Source organism: Squalius cephalus (genome assembly GCF_949319135.1).
Source record: "Squalius cephalus genome assembly, chromosome: 2".
In the NCBI taxonomy this organism is placed as follows: Eukaryota; Metazoa; Chordata; class Actinopteri; order Cypriniformes; family Leuciscidae; genus Squalius; species Squalius cephalus.
In genome coordinates, this window is record NC_137123.1 from 40,825,588 (window position 1) to 40,846,586 (window position 20,999).

Below are 20,999 nucleotides of genomic sequence, written 5' to 3' on the forward strand. Positions count from 1 at the left end.
GTACTGTATAGTTGCACTTTGTTCGGAGTGTTTTTAGTTTTGCACCTTGGTACTTCTTCCCTGCTATACCTCAGAGTCTATTATGGTCTTAGACCTTGCAATTCGCATTAATTAGTATGCTTTTTCCACCACTGAGATATGTTATTTACCTTGCACTCATCCAGGAACGCATCAACCAGGAATATGGCATCTTCTGGGTCAAGGTGATTCATTTGTTCAGCTTGGTCAAGTTATTTTTCCACGCTTCCTTTTCCTCCTTGTTTACCTTTTCCTGCTTCTTTCCTCTCGTTTATTTCTTTCTTTCTTTCTTTCCTTCTTCTTCTTCTTCTTCTTCTTCTTCTTCTTCTTCTTCGCGATTCGCATCGATTTCGCGTATTACAGCCACCTACTGTGAACTTGATCCAGATACTCTAACAACTACCCACTCCCCATCCTTCTTGAAGTCACGTGACTCAACCAAAACGTTTCAGTTTCACATTATTCTGGCGAGATCTGAAAAATCTTCGCAACAACGAGCAAGCGAGTGATTATGTACATTCACTGAGTGAATATTATGAAAATAAAATATATATTTCTCGCTAGAAATGTAACCAAAACTTATTTTTATGCAGAAACTAACTCAAAATATTGATTTTTTCACTAAAAATGAAAGAAATGTCCGCCATGTTTTTTGTTCTCACAGCCGGAATCTTGAAAGTCACGTGACTCGGACGGAAAACAATAGGAAAAGAATAGGCAAAAAAAATGTAACAGTCATACAATTTAAGGGCCATTATTGTAACCCCTCTACGTTTTGCACTTTGGACCAACGTAGTCAGGGTACGTTTTTATATGAGACTGGGTTGCCTATCAACACTTGCGAGACGCCACCCACTTTTCAACAGGCCCACCCAAAACTTAAAAAAAAAAAAAAAACTTTTAATATATTCTAATTTTGTCAAGAATTATAAAAAATCGTCAATAAGCTCATAATTTGTACTAAAATAGTCTAAATGTTTAGTTTTAAAAACAATTTTAAAAAGCTGGCTATGTCTATTTTGATGTTTCTGCACAAGTTCAGCAGACAGTAGGCTAGTTCGGGTTTGTTCCGATCAGAGCTCGTGAGCGGAGAGCGCATTTCTGAATATATTCCGCTCCGCTCGGTTACGCAGGGTCGCTCGCCCAACCCAGAATGGCCTGAGACTGGTTCGAAAATATGTGGAATAAGGGCTGCCTCTGACTAAATTGTTTTTTTTTTCTAGTCGACTAGTAGTTGTTCATTTAATCTTTTAAAATGATTTTTCTACGAAACAAAACTTAATGAAGTGGTCAAAATCATGTTTTACCAAAAACAGCGCCGTTGCTAGGAGGGCGCCAGCGCCTCTGCCTCGCGAGTGGATAATAGCCCTGAAGACGCCTTGCAATGGTATACCTTTAGTGGTAGTAGCTATACCTTTAGTTAAGTTATACCTTAAGAGTCTTAGTAGCGCGCTAAGAGACAACATCAATGGAAAATGCAGCCCAGGTATGATGCGTAATGGAGATTCCAAAGCGCTCTTCTTTGGTCAGAACCATGGAGAGCGATCGCGGATAGGTCCGTCCTATGCACCGAAACTTTTAACTATGCAACTAAATATTTAAAGAGCATCAAGCTATTAAAATCTAGATTATGTATACGCACAGATAATATAACAGTAGGCTATATTAGTCAATATTTTTTATTAGGTTAAACAGTGATTGGATAACGTTTTTAATTTTACATTTTTAATTTAAGGCCCACCCACAATTGGTCTGGCCCATCCAAAACTGAAATCCTGGCGCCGTGCCTGAGCTAAAGCAAAGGTTTTTTGATTGCTCACTCACTCTTGAGCGTCTGGCGCGAGTGATTTCAATGTCAATGTAAAGACGCGTTTACACGCGTCTAGAGGTCCTGAATGAGGCGTTTAGCGCGGAGCGGTAGACGCGAATGAGGCGAATTGACTAACACAGATTTATAATGCATCTGTCTTTTCTATCATTTCACTGTATCTCAGCATCGCGATGTAAAATTAACGTTATTACTTTAACAGCAGCAGTAAAACTGTTTCTACTGTGATGGTTTAACTTTGCAATCAATCCGTGGTTCAGCAGAGGCTGATATATGACAATAGATGACATTGCGGCTAATTTATCTGATCCTGTCCATTAGCTTTGATCCATGTACGGCTTTTCAGAATGTCACCAAGTACAAATATTTATGTAATATTTCAGCGCGAAAACTCTAGCTAGCTAGCTGGGAACAATGAAAAGGGTCCAGAGCAGCATATCATATTTTACAGGACCGTCACAAAAAAAAAAAAAAAAAAAAACAACCTAAAACTGCAAATGAGAATGTTACTACAGGTACGATGGACGGCAACTCCCAGCTTCAGCAGAACTCACAGTCCCAGGTTGACTCAAATGAACAAGGACCACAGTGTTGGGAAAGATAAGCTATTAGAGTAAAAATATTGCGTTAGGCTACTTCATGAGTTAATAAGAAAAAAGATTTTACAATTCCTGCAAATGCAGTGATGAAGTTCATGTTCTCATGATTTATTTTTATGAATAAAAATGTTTCAAAACATCCCCCCCTCTGTTTTTTTTCTCAAATCGCACCCTTCTGTACGATTATATATATATACTGTATATGCTAGCCTATATATTTAAGTAGCAATAGTTAATTCTAAGTTTACTCAAGTGGAAGAATGTGACTAATAAATTTAGGCCAAATAACACTATGCATTATATTTTGAAAAAGAAGTAGATTATCTTAATATCAAAACCTTAAATTTTCTCTGGACTCAATGATAAATACATGTCTGACCGTGTCGGAATAAATAGGTTACATGTCCGACATCTAGTGTATAATCGCACGACGGTGTAATTTACTTCCGGGTAAAGATAGGATCAGTCAAATGAAATACAATAAACGTGCAAATAAGTATTACAAATTAAAAAACGATCGGAAATGTCGTCCAATTTTCTAATACTATTATTGATGACAACAATACATTTGGAAAACAAAATACAGCCATTTCTGCTTTTTTTCTTTTAAACAAAAAACAAAGCTGCACCCTTTTTTAAATTTCATCTTTCATTCCGAAATAGAATAATGAATGAACGAAAAAGTACAGTGCGGCACTGACAAATGCACTGTAATAAAATAATGTCTGAAACCACCACTCACTGTTAACTACGCACAATATTTGAAGCAGAAATATGTTGCTGGTCACGTAATTCGTGCTGCTGAGACTTGCAAGCGACCCCAATAATGTGAGCCACAGTATATGACAGATTATTTTAGCATGATTTCACATTGATAAATACAGTGCAAATAGTTCCGTTTCTTTGGATAAAAGGGAAGTGGAAATAAAAATCAATAATTGGCTGAACTGTACCATGATAATATGTTCGTAACATTTTCCACTCTCGTCTTTTATTTACATCAAAAGGCAGGTAGACGTGTGAGACGTATAAATCATTTTGAAAATTGAACAGAAATAAAGTTTATATTAATGAATGTGTAGCCTACTCAGTTCACATGAAAATAAAGAGACAGAAAAGAGAGAAGCTAGAATCAGTGAACGTACATTAATACTGACAAAATTACCAGGTTTGGGATTAATTAAAATCATGTCGGTTGAAGAGCACAGCATACCTTTAAAATGTTATTAGTTTTATTATAAAACCGACCAATTCAGTACGTAGTACAATTGTATTAATGTTTCTCTGAGTTTTCTTTATTATGTTGGCTTGAGAAAGCCAGCATATATTTAAACATTATTATTATTTATTATTATTATGAGAAATCGACTCCGCCTAGAACTTTAATGCTTCACCAAACTCAGCTCAGACCTTCAGACTGGTCTGACTCGCTTATATCTTTTCTAACTGGTCAGACTTACTTTCCCCAAAAAGCCATTGATTTGCGTTCTCTGTGCAATGAAGGCCGTAATACTTAATGCTGTCCACTAGAGGGGGCGACAGGATAATTAGTGTTTTCTACTCTCTTTCCCTGTTTGCATCAGTTTAAATTACAAATAAATGCATGAATTTCATTCATAAATAGGCCATATCTGTGTATGAGAACAAGATTTACACTTCAAGCTTTACAAATAATGACTTTAACCCTACTTCAAAGTTTGCCACTCTGTCGTTTCTTTTAAGATATTGTTATTCCACTGGTTTTTGCATTTAATGTTTGTCCATCTGGAACTTTTATTTGGCATGAGCTCTATATTTAAGATGTACTAGAAAAAAATATGATTCAACAACACAAACTCTGTTTTTACTCGGCAAATTTGTTTTCCTTTCAAGTAGGCTATAGACTACAAGTTATCTTGCTTTTTGCAGGCTTGCCACACTGCCCAGAATAAATTTTCTCGACATGAGATGTTTAAAAACCCTGCATGTAGTTTTTGTGAAGACGAGCGCATATCTTACAAAGCTTCCAGTTTTGTTTAGGCTATTGTAGTTTGTAATGCTTGTTATGTTCCTTAATTTAGATCTATCTGTCTGTCTGTCTGTCTGTCTGTCTGTCTGTCTGACTATAACACACCACCTTTTTTAAACTTATTTAAAAATCTGCTATATTTCACAAAGGAAGCCCATTTGTGAGGTCGTTGGCGTTATACGAGAATGACATTCTGAATATGAGCCTACTGTTAGCTGGCTTAAAAATGCGGATTGATCATTGCAGAGTTATTCCTTATTGCAATGCAATACAAGAAGTGCATAGCCTATGTTATTCTTCAGTGCACAACGTTAGATCGTTTGTGCAATGCAATACAATGCAACAACTCATATGTCATCTCTTTAATGAACATGGGAATGACTTAGTTCTGGTTTGCAATGCAATGCAATGTGAAATGTGAGTGTTGATTATTCTTCACTGCACAACGTTAGATCGTTTGTGCAATGCAATGCAATGCAATGCAACAACACATATGTCATCTCTTTAATGAACTTTGGATTTAGTTAGTTTTGGTGTGCAATGCAATGCAATACAAGAAGTGCATACCCTTTGTTATTCTTCAATGATGCACAACGTTAGATCGTTTGTGCACTGCAATGCAACAACACATATGTTATCTCTTTATTGAACATAGGAATGAGTTAGTTCTGGTGTGCAATGCAATGCAAATGCGTGCATAGCCTATATGTTATTCTCCACTGCGTTAGATCGTTTGTGCAATGCAATGCTTTGTGCAGAATTAGTTCTGGTGTGATAGCATTGCACAAACGATCTAACGTTGTGCATTGAAGAGTAACATAGGCAATGCACGCATTACACACCCAAACTAACTCATTCCCATGTTCATTAAAGAGATAATGTGTGTTGTTGCATTGCATTGCACAAACAATCTAACATTGTGCATTGGAGAATAACATATAGGCATATAACATATATGCATTGCATTGCACACCAGATCTAACTACTTTCCAATGTTCATTAAAGAGATAACATATGTTATGCAAACGATCTAACGCTGTGCATTGAAGAATAATATAGGCTATGCAATTGCAACACCAGAACTAACTCCTTCCCATGTTCTTTAAAGAGATAATGTGTGTTGTTGCATTGCATTGCACAAACGATCTAACGTTGTGCACTGAAGAATAACATTTATGCACTTTTTGCATTGCATTGCATTGCACAAACGATCTAACGTTGTGCATTGAAGAGTAACATAGGCTATGCACCTTTTGCATTGCATTGCATTACACACTAGATCTAACTCCTTCCCATGTTCATTAAAGAGATAACATGTTGCATTGCATTGCATTGCAAAAACGATCTAACGTTGTGCATTTATAACATATATAACATTGTGCAAGAATAACAGTTAGGGTATGCACTTTTTGCATTGCATTGCACAAACGATGTAACGTTGTGCATTGAAGAATAACAAATAAGCTATGCACTTTTTGCATTGCACACCAGAACTAACTCCTTCCCATGTCATTAAAGAGATGATGTTCCCATGTTAATGACAGAGATGTCATTATGCAACATTGCATTGCTTTGCACAAACGATCTAACGTTGTGCATTGAAGAATAATATAGGCTATGCAATTGCAACACCAGAACTAACTACTTCCCATGTTCATTAAAGGGATAAGAAGTTGCATTGCATTGCATTGCACAAACGATCTAACGTTGTGCACTGAAGAATAACATTTATGCACTTTTTGCATTGCATTGCACACCAGATCTAGCTCCTTCAAATGTTTATAAAGAGAGAACATTTTGCAATTCATTGCACAAACGAACTAACGTTGTGCATTGAAGAGTAACATAGGCTATGCACTTTTTGCATTGCATTGCATTGCACACTAGATCTAACTCCTTCCCATGTTCATTAAAGAGATAACATGTCGCATTGCATTGCAGAAACGATCTAACGTTGTGCATTTATAACATATATAACATTGTGCAAGAATAACATTTAGGGTATGCACTTTTTGCATTGCATTGCACACCAGATCTAACTCCTTCCCATGTTCAGTAAAGAGATAACATGTGGCATTGCACTGCACAAACGATCTAATGTTGTGCATTGAAGAAATAACATTTAGGGGTATGCACTTTTTGCACTGCATTTCATTGCACACCAGAACTAACTCCTTCAAATGTTCATTAAAAAGATAGCATTTTGTATTGCATTGCACAAACGATCTAACGTTGTGCATTGAAGAATAACATATAGGCTATGACCTTTTTGCATTGCATTGCATTGCAGAAACGATCTAACGTTGTGCATTGAAAAGTAACATAGGCCATGCACTTTTTGCATTGCATTGCATTGCATTGCACACCAGAACTAACTCCTTCCCATGTTCAGTAAAGAGATAACATGTTGCATTGCATTGCATTACATTGCATTGTAGAAACGATCAAACGTTGTGCACTGAAGAATAACATTTAGGGTATGCACTTTTTGCATTGCACACCCGAACTAACTCCTTCACATGTTCATTAAAGAGATAACATATGCTATGCAACATGTTGTGCTTTGCATAACATAACGCTGTGCATTGAAGAATAATATAAGCTATGCATTGCAAACACCAGAACTAACTCCTTCCCATGTTCATTAAAGGGATAAGTTGCATTGCATTGCACAAACGATCTAACGTTGTGCAATGAAGAATAACATTTAGGTTATGAACTTTTTGCACTGCATTACATTGCACACTAGAACTAACTCCTTCAAATGTTTATTAAAGAAATATCATTTTGCATTACATTGCACAAACGATCTAACGTTGTGCATTGAAGAAAAACATATAGGCTATGACCTTTTTGCATTGCCTTGCAGAAACGATCTAACGTTGTGCATTGAAGAAAAACTAACTCCTTCAAATGTTTATTAAAGAGATAACATTTTGCATTGCATTGCACAAATGATCTAACGTTGTGCATTGAAGAGTAACATAGGCTATGCACGTTTTGCATTGCATTGCATTGCACACTGAAACTAACTCCTTCCCATGTTCAGTAAAGAGATAACATGTTGCATTGCATTGAATTGCATTGCAGAAACGATGTAACGTTGTGCACTGAAGAATAACATTTAGGCTATGCACTTTTTGCATTGTATTGCATTGCACACCAGAACTAACTCCAAATGGTTATTAAAGAGACAACATTTTGCATTGCATTTGCACAAACGATCTAACGTTGTGCATTGAAGAGTAACATAGGCCATGCACTTTTTGCATTGCATTGCACATCAGAATTAACTCCTTCAAATGTTCATTAAAGAGATAACATTTTGCATTGCATTGCACAAACGATCTAACGTTGTGCATTGAAGAGTAACATAGGCTATGCACGTTTTGCATTGCATTGCATTGCACACTGAAACTAACTCCTTCCCATGTTCAGTAAAGAGATAACATGTTGCATTGCATTGAATTGCATTGCATTGTAGAAACGATCTAACGTTGTGCACTGAAGAATAACATTTAGGCTATGCACTTTTTGCATTGCATTGCACACCAGAACTAACTCCTTCCCATGTTCAGTAAAGAGATAATATGTTGCATTGCATTGCACAAACAGTCTAACGTTGTGCATTGAAGAATAACATATAAGCTATGCACTTTTTGCTTTGCATTGCATTGCACAACAGAACTAATTCCTTCCCATGTTCTTTAAAGAGATAACATGTTGCATTGTATTGCACAAACGATTTAACGTTGTACATTGAAGAATAACATATAGTCTATGCATTTTTAGCATTGCACACCAGAACTAACTCCAAATGTTTATTAAAGAGATAACATTTTGCATTGCATTGCACAAACGATCTAACGTTGTGCATTGAATAACATTTAGGGTATGCACTTTTTGCATTGCATTGCATTGCACACCAGAACTAACTCCAAATGTTTATTAAAGAGATAACATTTTGCATTGCATTGCACAAACAATCTAACGTTGTGCATTGAAGAATTGAACATTTATGCACTTTTTGCATTGCATTGCATTGCACACCAGAACATATATCTCTTGGCTTTCTACACATGGGACAGTTTCTACACAGTTAGTTCGGGTGTGCAATGCAAAACAATGCATGCTATGTTAGATCGTTTGTGCAAAGCAATGCAATGTTGCATAACATATATTATCTCTTTAATAAATATGTAAAGGAGTTAGTTCTGGTGTGCAATGTAATGCAATGCAAAAAGTGCATACCCTAACTGTTATTCTTCAGTGCACAACGTTAGATCTTTTCTGCAATGCAATGCAACATGTTATCTCTTTAATGAACATGGGAAGGAGTTAGTTCTGTTGTGCAATGCAATGCAAAGCAAAAAAAATTGCATAGCCTAAATGTTATTCTTCAGTGCACAACGTTAGATCGTTTCTGCAATGCAATGCAATTCAATGCAATGCAACATGTTATATCTTTACTGAACATGGGAAGGAGTTAGTTTCAGTGTGCAATGCAATGCAATGCAAAAAGTGAACTTCAATGCACAACGTTAGATCGTTTCTGCAATGCAATGCAATGCAACATGTTTTCTCTTTAATGAACATGGGAAGGAGTTAGGTCTGGTGTGTAATGCAATGCAATGCAAAATGCTATCTCTATAATAAACATTTGAAGGAGTTAGTTCTGGTGTGCAATGCAATGCAATGCAACATGTTATCTCTTTAATGAACATGGGAAGGAGTTAGTTCTGGTGTGCAATGCAATGCAATGCAAAAAGTGCATAGCTTATATGTTATTCTTCAATGCACAACGTTAAAACGTTTGTGCAATGTAATGCAAAATGCTATTTCTTTAATAAACATAGGAAAGAGTTAGTTTATGGTGTGCAATGTAATGCAGTGCAAAAAGTGCATACCCTAAATGTTATTCGTCAGTGCACAACGTTAGATCGTTTCTGCAATGCAATGCAAAGTAATGTCTATTATCTCTTTACTGAACATGGGAATGAGTTAATTCTGGTGTGCAATGCAAGAAGTGCATAGTCCATATCTGACTTTTTGAACTTATTTGTGGTCAAAGTGTCCTCAAAATTTTTCAAACTATATAAAATTATTTACTCCTTTTGATGATAAATTCAGAGGTCCCCTTTTGACCTCCTGAACATATTTCTGGCCAAAGAGTCCTAAAATATTAATACAATATTCAGACTGATATCTTCGGATGTTATATCATCCTGACAAAAGTCCATATTTGACATACTGAATTTTTTATCATCAAAAGGATTCTATAACTTTATATAGTTTGAAAAATGTTGAGGACACTTTGACCACAAATAAGTTCAAAAGGTCAGATATGGACATCTATATGGCTTATGAAGCATCAGAAGGAGTATGTATAGAAAGCCCAAGTTTCGAATACTCCTTGGCCAGAAAAAAATTCAGTATGTCAAATATGGACTTTTGTCAGGAGGATATAACATCCGAAGACATCAGTCTGAATGTATTGTATTTATCTTTTATGACTCTTTGGCCAGAAATATGTTCAGTAGGTCAGATATGGATCTATATGGCTTATGAAGCATCAGAAGGAATCTATGAGTATGTATAGAAAGCCCAAGATCGAGGACTCTTTGGCCAAAAATATGTTCACGAGGTCAAAAGGAGACCTCTGTATAGCTGATTTATCATCAGAAGGAGACTATAACTTTACATAGTTTGAAAAATTTTGAGGACACTTTGAGCAGAAATAATTTCAAAAGGTAAGCCATAAGCCATATCTGTATGGATATCTATATTGGCTTATGAAGCATCTGGAGTCAATGAGTATGTATAGAAATCGAGGACTGTTTGGCCAGAAATATGTTACTTTGGTCAAACATATACTTACGTACATCAGGAGTCGAAGAGTATAGAAAGAAGTATAGAAAGTTAACATCAGTTGACTGAATGTATAAGTAGGTTAATGTGCAGTGAAGTAAAATCATTGCACTAGCTGTTGCTTTACAATGGACACAACTATAGGAGTTAGTTCTGGTGTGCAATGCAATGCGAAATGTGCTTTATCTATATATGTTTATTCTTAAAGTGCATTCTATCGTTGGGCAACGTTAGAATGCACTGAAGAATAAACATATAGATAAAGCACTTCCCATGTTCATTAAAGATATAACAATTTTGCATTGCACAAAGGATCTAACGTTGTCCACTGAACAATAACATATAGGCTATGCACTTCTTGGATTGCACACCAGAACTAACTCCTTCCCATGTTCATTAAAGGGATAACATGTTGCATTGCATTGTACTGCACAAACGACCTAACGCTGTGCACTGAAGAATAACATATAGGCTATGCAATTTTTGCATTGCATTGCATTGCACACAAGAACTAACTCCTTCCCATGTTCATTAAAGGGATAACATGTTGCATTGCATTGTACTGCACAAACGACCTAACGCTGTGCACTAAAGAATAACATTTATGCACTTTTTGCATTGCATTGCATTGCACACCAGAACTAACTCCTTCAACTGTTTATTAAAGAGATAACATTTTGCATTGCATTGCACAAACGATCTAACTTTGTGCATTGAAGAATAACATATAGACTAAATGCATGCATTGTATTGCATTGCACACCCGAACTAACACCTTCCCATGTTCATAAAAGAGATAACATATGTTATGCAACATTTCATTGTTTTGCAGAAACGATCTAACGTTGTAACGCACTGAAGAATATTTATGCACTTTTTGTATTGTATTGCATTGCACACCAGAACTAACTCCTTCAAATGTTTATTAAAGAGATAACATTTTGCATTGTACAAACGATCTAACGTTGTGCATTTAAGAATAGTATAGGCTATGCAATTATTGCATTGCATTGCACAACAGAACTTAATCATTCCCATTTTCTTTAAAGAAATAAGGTGCAATGATGTTGTATTGCATTGCACACCCGAACTAACACCTTCCCATGTTCATAAAAGAGATAACATATGTTATGCAACATTTCATTGTTTTGCAGAAACGATCTAACGTTGTGCACTGAAGAATATTTATGCACTTTTTGTATTGTATTGCATTGCACACCAGAACTAACTCCTTCAAATGTTTATTAAAGAGATAACATTTTGCATTGTACAAACGATCTAACGTTGTGCATTTAAGAATAGTATAGGCTATGCAATTATTGCATTGCATTGCACACCAGAACTTAATCATTCCCATTTTCTTTAAAGAAATAAGGTGCAATGATGTTGTATTGCATTGCACAAACGATAACATATGTTATGCAACATTATATTGCTTTGCACAAACGATCTAACACTGTGCCACTAAAGAATAACATGTATGCATTTTTTGCATTGCATTGCACACCAGAACATATGTTATGCAACATTTCATTGTTTTGCACAAACGATCTAACGTTGTGCATTGAAGAGTAACAGGCTATTCACTTTTTGCATTGCATTGCATTGCACAAACGATCTAACGCTGTGCACTGAAGAATAACATATAGGCTATGCACTTTTTGCATTGCATTGCACTCCAGAACTAACTACTTCCCATGTTTATTAAAGAGATAACATTTTGCATTGCATTGAACAAACGATCTAACGTTGTGCATTGAAGAGTAACATAGGCCATGCATTTTTTGCATTGTTTTGCATTGCATTGCACACAAGAACTAACTCCTTCAAATGTTTATTAAAGAGATAACATGTTGCATTGCACAAACGATCTAACGTTGCGCATTGAAGAATGACATAGTTTACATAGCTAAATGCATGGATTGTGTTGCATGTACAGCCGAACTAACTCCTTCCCATGTTCATTAAAAAGATAACATATGTTATGCAACATTGCATTGCTTTGCACAAACGATTTAACGCTGTGCACTGAATAACATTTATGCACTTTTTGCATTGCATTGCATTGCACACCAGAACTAACACCTTCAAATGCTTATTAAAGAGATAACATTTTGCATTGCATTGTGCATTGCATAACGTTGTGCACTGAAGAATAACATATAGGCTATATGCATCCATTGTATTGCATTTGCACACCAGAACTAACTCCTTCAAATGTTTACTAAAGAGATAACATTTTGCACTGCATTGCACAAACGATCTAACGTTGTGCACTGAAGAATAACATATAGGCCATGCACTTTTTGCATTGCACACCATAACTAACTCCTTCAAATGTTTATTAAAGAGATAACATTTTGCATTGCATTGCAACAAACGATCTAACGTTGTGCATTGAAGAATAATATAGGCTATGCAATTCTTGCATTGCATTGCACACAGGAACTAACTCATTCCCATTTTCTTTAAAGAGATAAGTTGCAATGTTGTTGCATTGCATTGCACAAACGATCTAACTTTGTGCATTGAAGAATAACATATAGACTAAATGCATGCATTGTATTGCATTGCACACCCGAACTAACACCTTCCCATGTTCATAAAAGAGATAACATATGTTATGCAACATTTCATTGTTTTGAACAAACGACCTAACGCTGTGCACTAAAGAATAACATTTATGCACTTTTTGCATTGCATTGCATTGCATACCAGAACTAACTCCTTCAACTGTTTATTAAAGAGATAACATTTTGCATTGCATTGCACAAACGATCTAACTTTGTGCATTGAAGAATAACATATAGACTAAATGCATGCATTGTATTGCATTGCACACCCGAACTAACACCTTCCCATGTTCATAAAAGAGATAACATATGTTATGCAACATTTCATTGTTTTGCAGAAACGATCTAAAGTTGTGCACTGAAGGACATTTATGCACTTTTTGTATTGTATTGCATTGCACACCAGAACTAACTCCTTCAAATGTTCATTAAAGAGATAACATTTTGCATTGCACAAACGATCTAACGTTGTGCATTGAAGAATAGTATAGGCTATACAATTCTTGCATTGCATTGCACACCAGAACTTAATCATTCCCATTTTCTTTAAAGAAATAAGGTGCAATGATGTTGTATTGCATTGCACAAACGATAACATATGTTATGCAACATTATATTGCTTTGCACAAACGATCTAACACTGTGCACTAAAGAATAAAATTTATGCATTTTTTGCATTGCATTGCACACCAGAACTAACTCCTTCAAATGTTTATTAAAGAGATAACATTTTGCACGATCTAACGTTGTGCATTGAAGAATAACATACAGGCTAAATGCATGCATTGTATTGCATTGCACACCCGAACTAACTCCGTCCCATGTTCATTAAAGAGATAACATATGTTATGCAACATTTCATTGTTTTGCACAAACGATCTAACGTTGTGCATTGAAGAGTAACAGGCTATTCACTTTTTGCATTGCATTGCATTGCACAAACGATCTAACGCTGTGCACTGAAGAATAACTTATAGGCTATGCACTTTTTGCATTGCATTGCACTCCAGAATTAACTACTTCCCATGTTTATTAAAGAGATAACATTTTGCATTGCATTGAACAAACGATCTAACGTTGTGCATTGAAGAGTAACATAGGCCATGCATTTTTTGCATTGCTTTGCATTGCATTGCACACAAGAACTAACTCCTTCAAATGTTTATTAAAGAGATAACATGTTGCATTGCACAAACGATCTAATTGCATTGAAGAATGAAATAGTTTACATAGCTAAATGCATGGATTGTGTTGCATGTACAGCCGAACTAACTCCTTCCCATGTTCATTAAAAAGATAACATATGTTATGCAACATTGCATTGCTTTGCACAAACGATTTAACGCTGTGCACTGAATAACATTTATGCACTTTTTGCATTGCATTGCATTGCACACCAGAACTAACACCTTCAAATGCTTATTAAAGAGATAACATTTTGCATTGCATTGTGCATTGCATAACGTTGTGCATTGAAGAATAACATATAGGCTATATGCATGCATTGTATTGCATTGCACACCCGAACTAACTCCTTCCCATGTTCATTAAAGAGATAACATATGTTATGCACAAACGATCTAACGTTTTGCATTGAAGAGTAACATTGGCTATTCACTTTTTGCATTGCATTGCATTGCACACCATAACTAACTTTTCTAACATTTGATGGAGTTAGTTCTGGTGTGCAATGAATTGAAATGCAAAAAGTGCATACCCTAAATGTTATTCTTCAGTGCACAACGTTAGATCGTTTCTGCAATGCAATGCAATTCAATGCAATGCAACATGTTATCTCTTTACTGAACATGGGAAGGAGTTAGTTTCAGTGTGAAATGCAATGCAAAAAGTGCATAAATGTTATTCTTCAATGCACATCGTTAGATCGTTTGTGCAAAGCAATGCAATGTTGCATAACATATGTTATCTCTTTATTGAACATGGGAAGGAGTTTGATCTGGTGTGCAATGCAATGCAATGCAAAAAGTGCATGGCCTATGTTACTCTTAATTGCACAACGTTAGATCGTTTGTGCAATGCAATGTAACAACAGATGTTATCTCTTTAATTAACATGGGAAGGAGTTAGTTTTGGTGTGCAATGCAGGGATAGAAGTGCATATGTTTTTCTTCAATGATGCACAACGATAGATCGTTTGTGCAATGCAACAACATATGTTATCTCTTTAATGAACATGGGAATGAATTAGTTGTAGTGTGCAATGCAATGCAATCCAAGAAGTGCATAGCCTATATGTTATTGTTCAGATATTGTTCAGATGTTGTTATTGAACGTTAGATCGTTTGTGCAATGCAATGCAACAACATAAATGTTATATCTTTAATAAACATGGGAAGGAGTTAGTTCTGGTGTGCAATGCAATGCGAAAAGTGCATTATCTATATGTTCCGGTATTCTACCGTGCGGTATTCTATCGTTGTCCACCGGAATGAGTTAATTGTGTCCATTGTAAAGTAAAAGCCAGTGCAATGATTTTCCTTTACTGTACATTAATTAATCTACTTATACATTCAGTCAACTGATGTTAACTTTCTATACATACTCTTCGACTCCTGATCAGCCATACAGAAGTCCATATTTGACTAAAGTAACATATTTCTGGCCAAAGAGTATTCGATTTCTATACATACATCATTGACTCCTGATGCTTCATAAGCCATGGATATCTATATGGATATCTATATGGCTTACCTTTTAAACTTATTTCTGGTCAAAGTGTCCTCAAAATTTTTCAAACTATATAAAGTTATAGTCTCCTTCTGATAATAAATCATTGACAAAAGAGTTCTCAAAATGATGTTGTCTACCATAAACGAATATAGACTCCTTCTGATGTTAAATCACCCATACAGAAGTCCATATTTGACCTTCTGAACATATTTCTGGCCAGAGACCTTGAACATTTACCTTACTATGCATATTTCTCCAACTATACAGACTTCTCATGATGTTATATCAGCCAGACTGTAGACCATATAAGACCAATTGAACATATATATGGCCAAAGAATCCTCAAAATGTTTTTTACTATTAAAAACTTATCGACTCCTTCTGATGTTAAATCAGCCTTACAGAAGTCCATAATTGACCTGCTGAAAATATTTCTGGCCAAAGAGTCGATCTTGGGCTTTCTATATATACTCATAGAATACTTTTGATACTTCATAAACCATATAGATGTCCATATCTGACCTTTTGAACTTATTTGTGGTCAAAGTGTCCTCAAAATTTTTCAAACTATATAAAGTTATAGAATCCTTTTGATGATAAATCAGCTATTCAGAGGTCCCCTTTTGACCTCCTGAACATATATCTGGCCAAAGAGTCCTAAACGATTTATAAAATACATTCAGACTGATATCTTCGGATGTTATATCATCTTGACAAAAGTCCATATTTGACATACTGAATATATTTCTGGCCAAGGAGCTTTCCGTACATACTCGTTGATTCTTTCTGATGTTACGTCAACCATACAGTAGTCCATTTTTGACCCAAGGAATATATTTCTGGCCAAAGAGTCCTCGATGTTGGGCTTTCTATACATACTCATAGAATACTTCTGATGCTTCATAAGCCATATAGATGTCCATATCTGACCTTTTGAACATTTGTGGTCAAAGTGTCCTCAAAATTTTCAAACTATATAAAGTTATAGAATCCTTTTGATGATAAATCAGCTATTCAGAGGTCCCCTTTTGACCTCCGAAACATATATCTTGCTAAAGAGTCCTAAACGATTTATAAAATACATTCAGACTGATATCTTTGGATGTTATATCATCCTGACAAAAGTCCATATTTGACAATGAATTTCTTTCTGGCCAAGGAGTACTCGAAACTTGACCTTTCCATATATACTCTTTGACTCTTTCTGATGTTACGTCTTCCATACAGAAGTCCATTTTTGACCCAAGGAATAAATTTCTGGCCAAAGAGTCCTCGATATTGGGCTTTCTATATATACACATAGACTCCCTCTGATGCTTCAAAAGCCATATAGATGTCCATATCTGACCTTTTGAACTTATTTCTGCTCAAAGGGACTCAAAAGTTTTCAAACTATATAAAGTTATAGATTCTTTCCGATGATAAATCTGCTATTCAGAGGTCCCCTGTTGTCCTACTGAACATATTTCTGGCCAAAGAGTCCTAAAAGATTAATACTGATATCTTCAGACTGATATCTTCAAAGGGTCCTCAAAAGTTTTCAAACTATATAAAGTTATAGATTCTTTCTGATGATAAATCAGCTATTCAGAAGTCCACTTTTGACCTACTTAACTTATTTCTGGCCAAAGAGTCCTAAAAGATTAATACTGATATCTTCAGACTGATATCTTCGGATTCTATATCCTCCTGACAAAAGTCCATATTTGTCATACTGAATTTTTTTCTGGCCAAGGAGTATTCGAAACTTGGGCTTTCTATACATACTCCTTCTGATGCTTCATAAGCCATATATATGTCCATATCTGACCTTTTCAACTTATTTGTGGTCAAAGTGTCCTCAAAATTTTTCAAACTATATAAAGTTATAGAATCCTTTTGATGATAAATCATCTATTCAGAGGTTTTGACCTCCTGAACATATTTCTGGCCAAAGAGTCCTCGATCTTGGGATTTCTATTCATACTCATAGACTCCTTCTGATGCTTCATAAGCCATATAGATGTCCATATCTGACCTTTTGAACTTATTTGTGGTCAAAGTGTCCTCAAAATTTTTCAAACTATATAAAGTTATAGAATCCTTTTGATGTTAAACACAGAGGATGATAAATACAGAGGTCCCCTATTGACCTCCTGAACATATTTCTGGCCAAAGAGTCCTCGACCTTGGGCTTTCTATACATACTCATAGACTCCTTCCGATGCTTCATTAGCCATATAGATGTCCATATCTGACCTTTTGAACTTATTTGTGGTCAAAGTGTCCTCAAAATTTTTCAAACTATATAAAGTTATAGAAACCTTTTGATGATAAATCAGCTATTCAGAGGTTTTGACCTCCTGAACATATTTCTAGCCAACGAGTCCTCGATCTTGGGCTTTCTATACATACTCATAGATTCCTTCTGATGCTTCATAAGCCATATAGATGTCCATATCTGACCTTTTGCTTATTTGTGGTCAAAGTGTCCTCAAAATTTTTCAAACTATATAAAGTTCTAAAATCCTTTTCATGATAAATCAGCTATTCAGAGGTTTTGACCTCCTGAACCTATTTCTGGCCAAAGAGTCCTCGATCTTGGGCTTTCTATACATACTCATAGGACTCCTTCTGATGCATCATAAGCCATATAGATGTCCATATCTGACCTTTTGAACTTATTTGTGGTCAAAGTGTCCTCAAAATTTTTCAAACTATATAAAGTTATAGAATTCTTTTGATGATAAATCAGCTATTCAGAGGTCCTCTTTTGACCTCCTGAACATATTTCTGGCCAAAGAGTCCTCGACCTTTGGGCTTTCTATACATACTCATAGACTCCTTCTGATGCTTCATAAGCCATATAGATTTCCATATCTGACCTTTTGAACTTATTTGTGGTCAAAGTGTCCTCAAAATTTTTCAAACTATATAAAGTTCTAGAATCCTTTTGATGATAAATCAGCTATTCAGAGGTTTTGACCTCCTGAACATATTTCTTGCAAAAGAGTCCTCTATCTTGGGCTTTCTATACATACTCATAGATTTCTTCTGATGCTTCATAAGCCATATAGATGTCCATATCTGACCTTTTGTGGTCAAAGTGTCCTCAAAATTTTTCAAACTATATAAAGTTATAGAATCCTTTTGATGATAAATCAGCTATTCAGAGGTTTTGACCTCCTGAACATATTTCTGGCCAAAGAGTCCTCGATCTTGGGCTTTCTATACATACTCATAGACTCCTTCTGATGCATCATAAGCCATATAGATGTCCATATCTGAACTTTTGAACTTATTTGTGGTCAAAGTGTCCTCAAAATTTTTCAAACTATATAAAGTTATAGAAACCTTTTGATGATAAATCAGCTATTCAGAGGTTTTGACCTCCTCAACATATTTCTAGCCAACGAGTCCTCGATCATGGGCTTTCTATACATACTCATAGATTCCTTCTGATGCTTCATAAGCCATATAGAAGTCCATCTCTGACCTTTTGCTTATTTGTGGTCAAAGTGTCCTCAAAATTGTTCAAACTATATAAAGTTCTAGAATACTTTTGATGATAAATAAGCTAGTCAGAGGTTTTGACCTCCTGAACATATTTCTGTCCAAAGAGTCCTCGATCTTGGGCTTTCTATACATACTCATAGATTCCTTCTGATGCTACATAAGCCATATAGATGTCCATATCTGACTTTTTTTAACTTATTTGTGGTCAAAGTGTCCTCAAAATTTTTCAAACTATATAAAGTTCTAGAATCCTTTTGATGATAAATCAGCTATTCAGAGGTTTTGACCTCCTGAACATTTTTCTGGCCAAAGAGTCCTCGATCTTGTGCTTTCTACACATACTCATAGACTCCTTCTGATGCTTCATAGGCCATATAGATGTCCATATCTGACTATTTGTGGTCAAAGTGTCCTCAAAATTTTTCAAACTATATAAAGTTATAGAATCCTTTTGATGATAAATCAGCTTTCAAAGGTTTTGACCTCCTGAACATATTTTTGGCAAAAGAGTCCTCGATCTTGGGCTTTCTACACATACTCATAGATTCCTTCTGATGCTTCATAAGCCATATAGATGTCCATATCTGACCTTTTGAACTTATTTCTGGTCAAAGGGTCCTCAAAAGTTTTCAAACTATATAAAGTTATAGAATTCTTTTGATGATAAATCATCTATTCAGACGTCCCCTTTTGACCTCCTGAACATATTTCTGGCCAAAGAGTCCTCGATCTTGGGCTTTCTACAAATATACTCATAGACTCCTTCTGATGCTTCATAAGCCATATAGATGTCCATATCGGACCTTTTGAACTTATTTTTGGTCAAAGTGTCCTCAAAATTTTTCAAACTATATAAAGTTATAGAATGCTTTTGATGATAAATCAGCTATTCAGAGGTTTTGACCTCCTGAACATATTTCTGGCCAAAGAGTCCTCGATCTTGGGCTTTCTATACATACTCATAGACTCCTTCTGATGCATCGTAAGCCATATAGATGTCCATATCTGACCTTTTGAACTTATTTGTGGTCAAAGTGTCCTCCAAATTTTTCAAACTATATAAAGTTATAGAATTCTTTTGATGATAAATCTTCTATTCAGACGTCCCCTTTTTACCTCCTGAACCTATTTCTGGCCAAAGAGTCCTCGATCTTGGGCTTTCTACACATACTCATAGACTCCTTCTGATGCTTCATAAGCCATATATATGTCCATATCTGACCTTTTGAACTTATTTGTGGTCAAAGTGTCCTCCAAATTTTTCAAACTATATAAAGTTATAGAATCCTTTTGATGATAAATCAGCTATTCAGAGGTTTTGACCTCCTGAACATATTTCTGGCCAAAGAGTCCTCGATCTTGGGATTTCTGTACATACTCATATTCTCCTTCTGATGCATCATAAGCCATATAGATGTCCATATCTGACCTTTTGAACTTATTTGTGGTCAAAGTGTCCTCAAAATTTTTCAAACTATATAAAGTTCTAGAATCCTTTTGATGATAAATCAGCTACTCAGAGGTTTTGACCTCCTGAACATATTTCTGGCCAAAGAGTCCTCGATCTTGGGCTTTCTATACATACTCATAGACTAATTCTGATGCATCATAAGCCATATAGATGTCCATCTCTGACCTTTTGAACTCATTTGTGGTCAAAGTGTCCTCAAAATTTTTCAAACTATATAAAGTTATAGAATTCTTTTGATGATAAATCAGCTATTCAGAGGTCCCCTGTTGACCTACGGAACATATTTCTGGCCAAAGAGTCCTAAAAGATTAATACTGATATCTTCAGACTGATATCTTCGGATTCTATATCCTCCTGACAAAAGTCCATATTTGACATAATGAATTTTTTTCTGGCCAAGGAGTATTCGAAACTTGGGCTTTCTATACTTACTCCTTCTGATGCTTCA

At 35.5% G+C, this 20,999-nt stretch overlaps 1 protein-coding gene across 1 annotated transcript in view; it reads right to left on the reverse strand.

Moving 5' to 3' along the window:
- LOC307151758 (uncharacterized protein) overlaps positions 1-301 on the reverse strand; it is a 3,768-nt gene extending 3,467 nt beyond the window's left edge. Inside the window, exon 1 of the mRNA XM_079859905.1 lies at positions 150-301. Within this exon, the coding sequence (XP_079716031.1) occupies positions 150-212 (63 nt within the window). The 5' untranslated portion in view covers positions 213-301. The remainder of the gene's footprint in view (positions 1-149) is intronic.
- Positions 302-20,999: the final 20,698 nt, after the last annotated feature.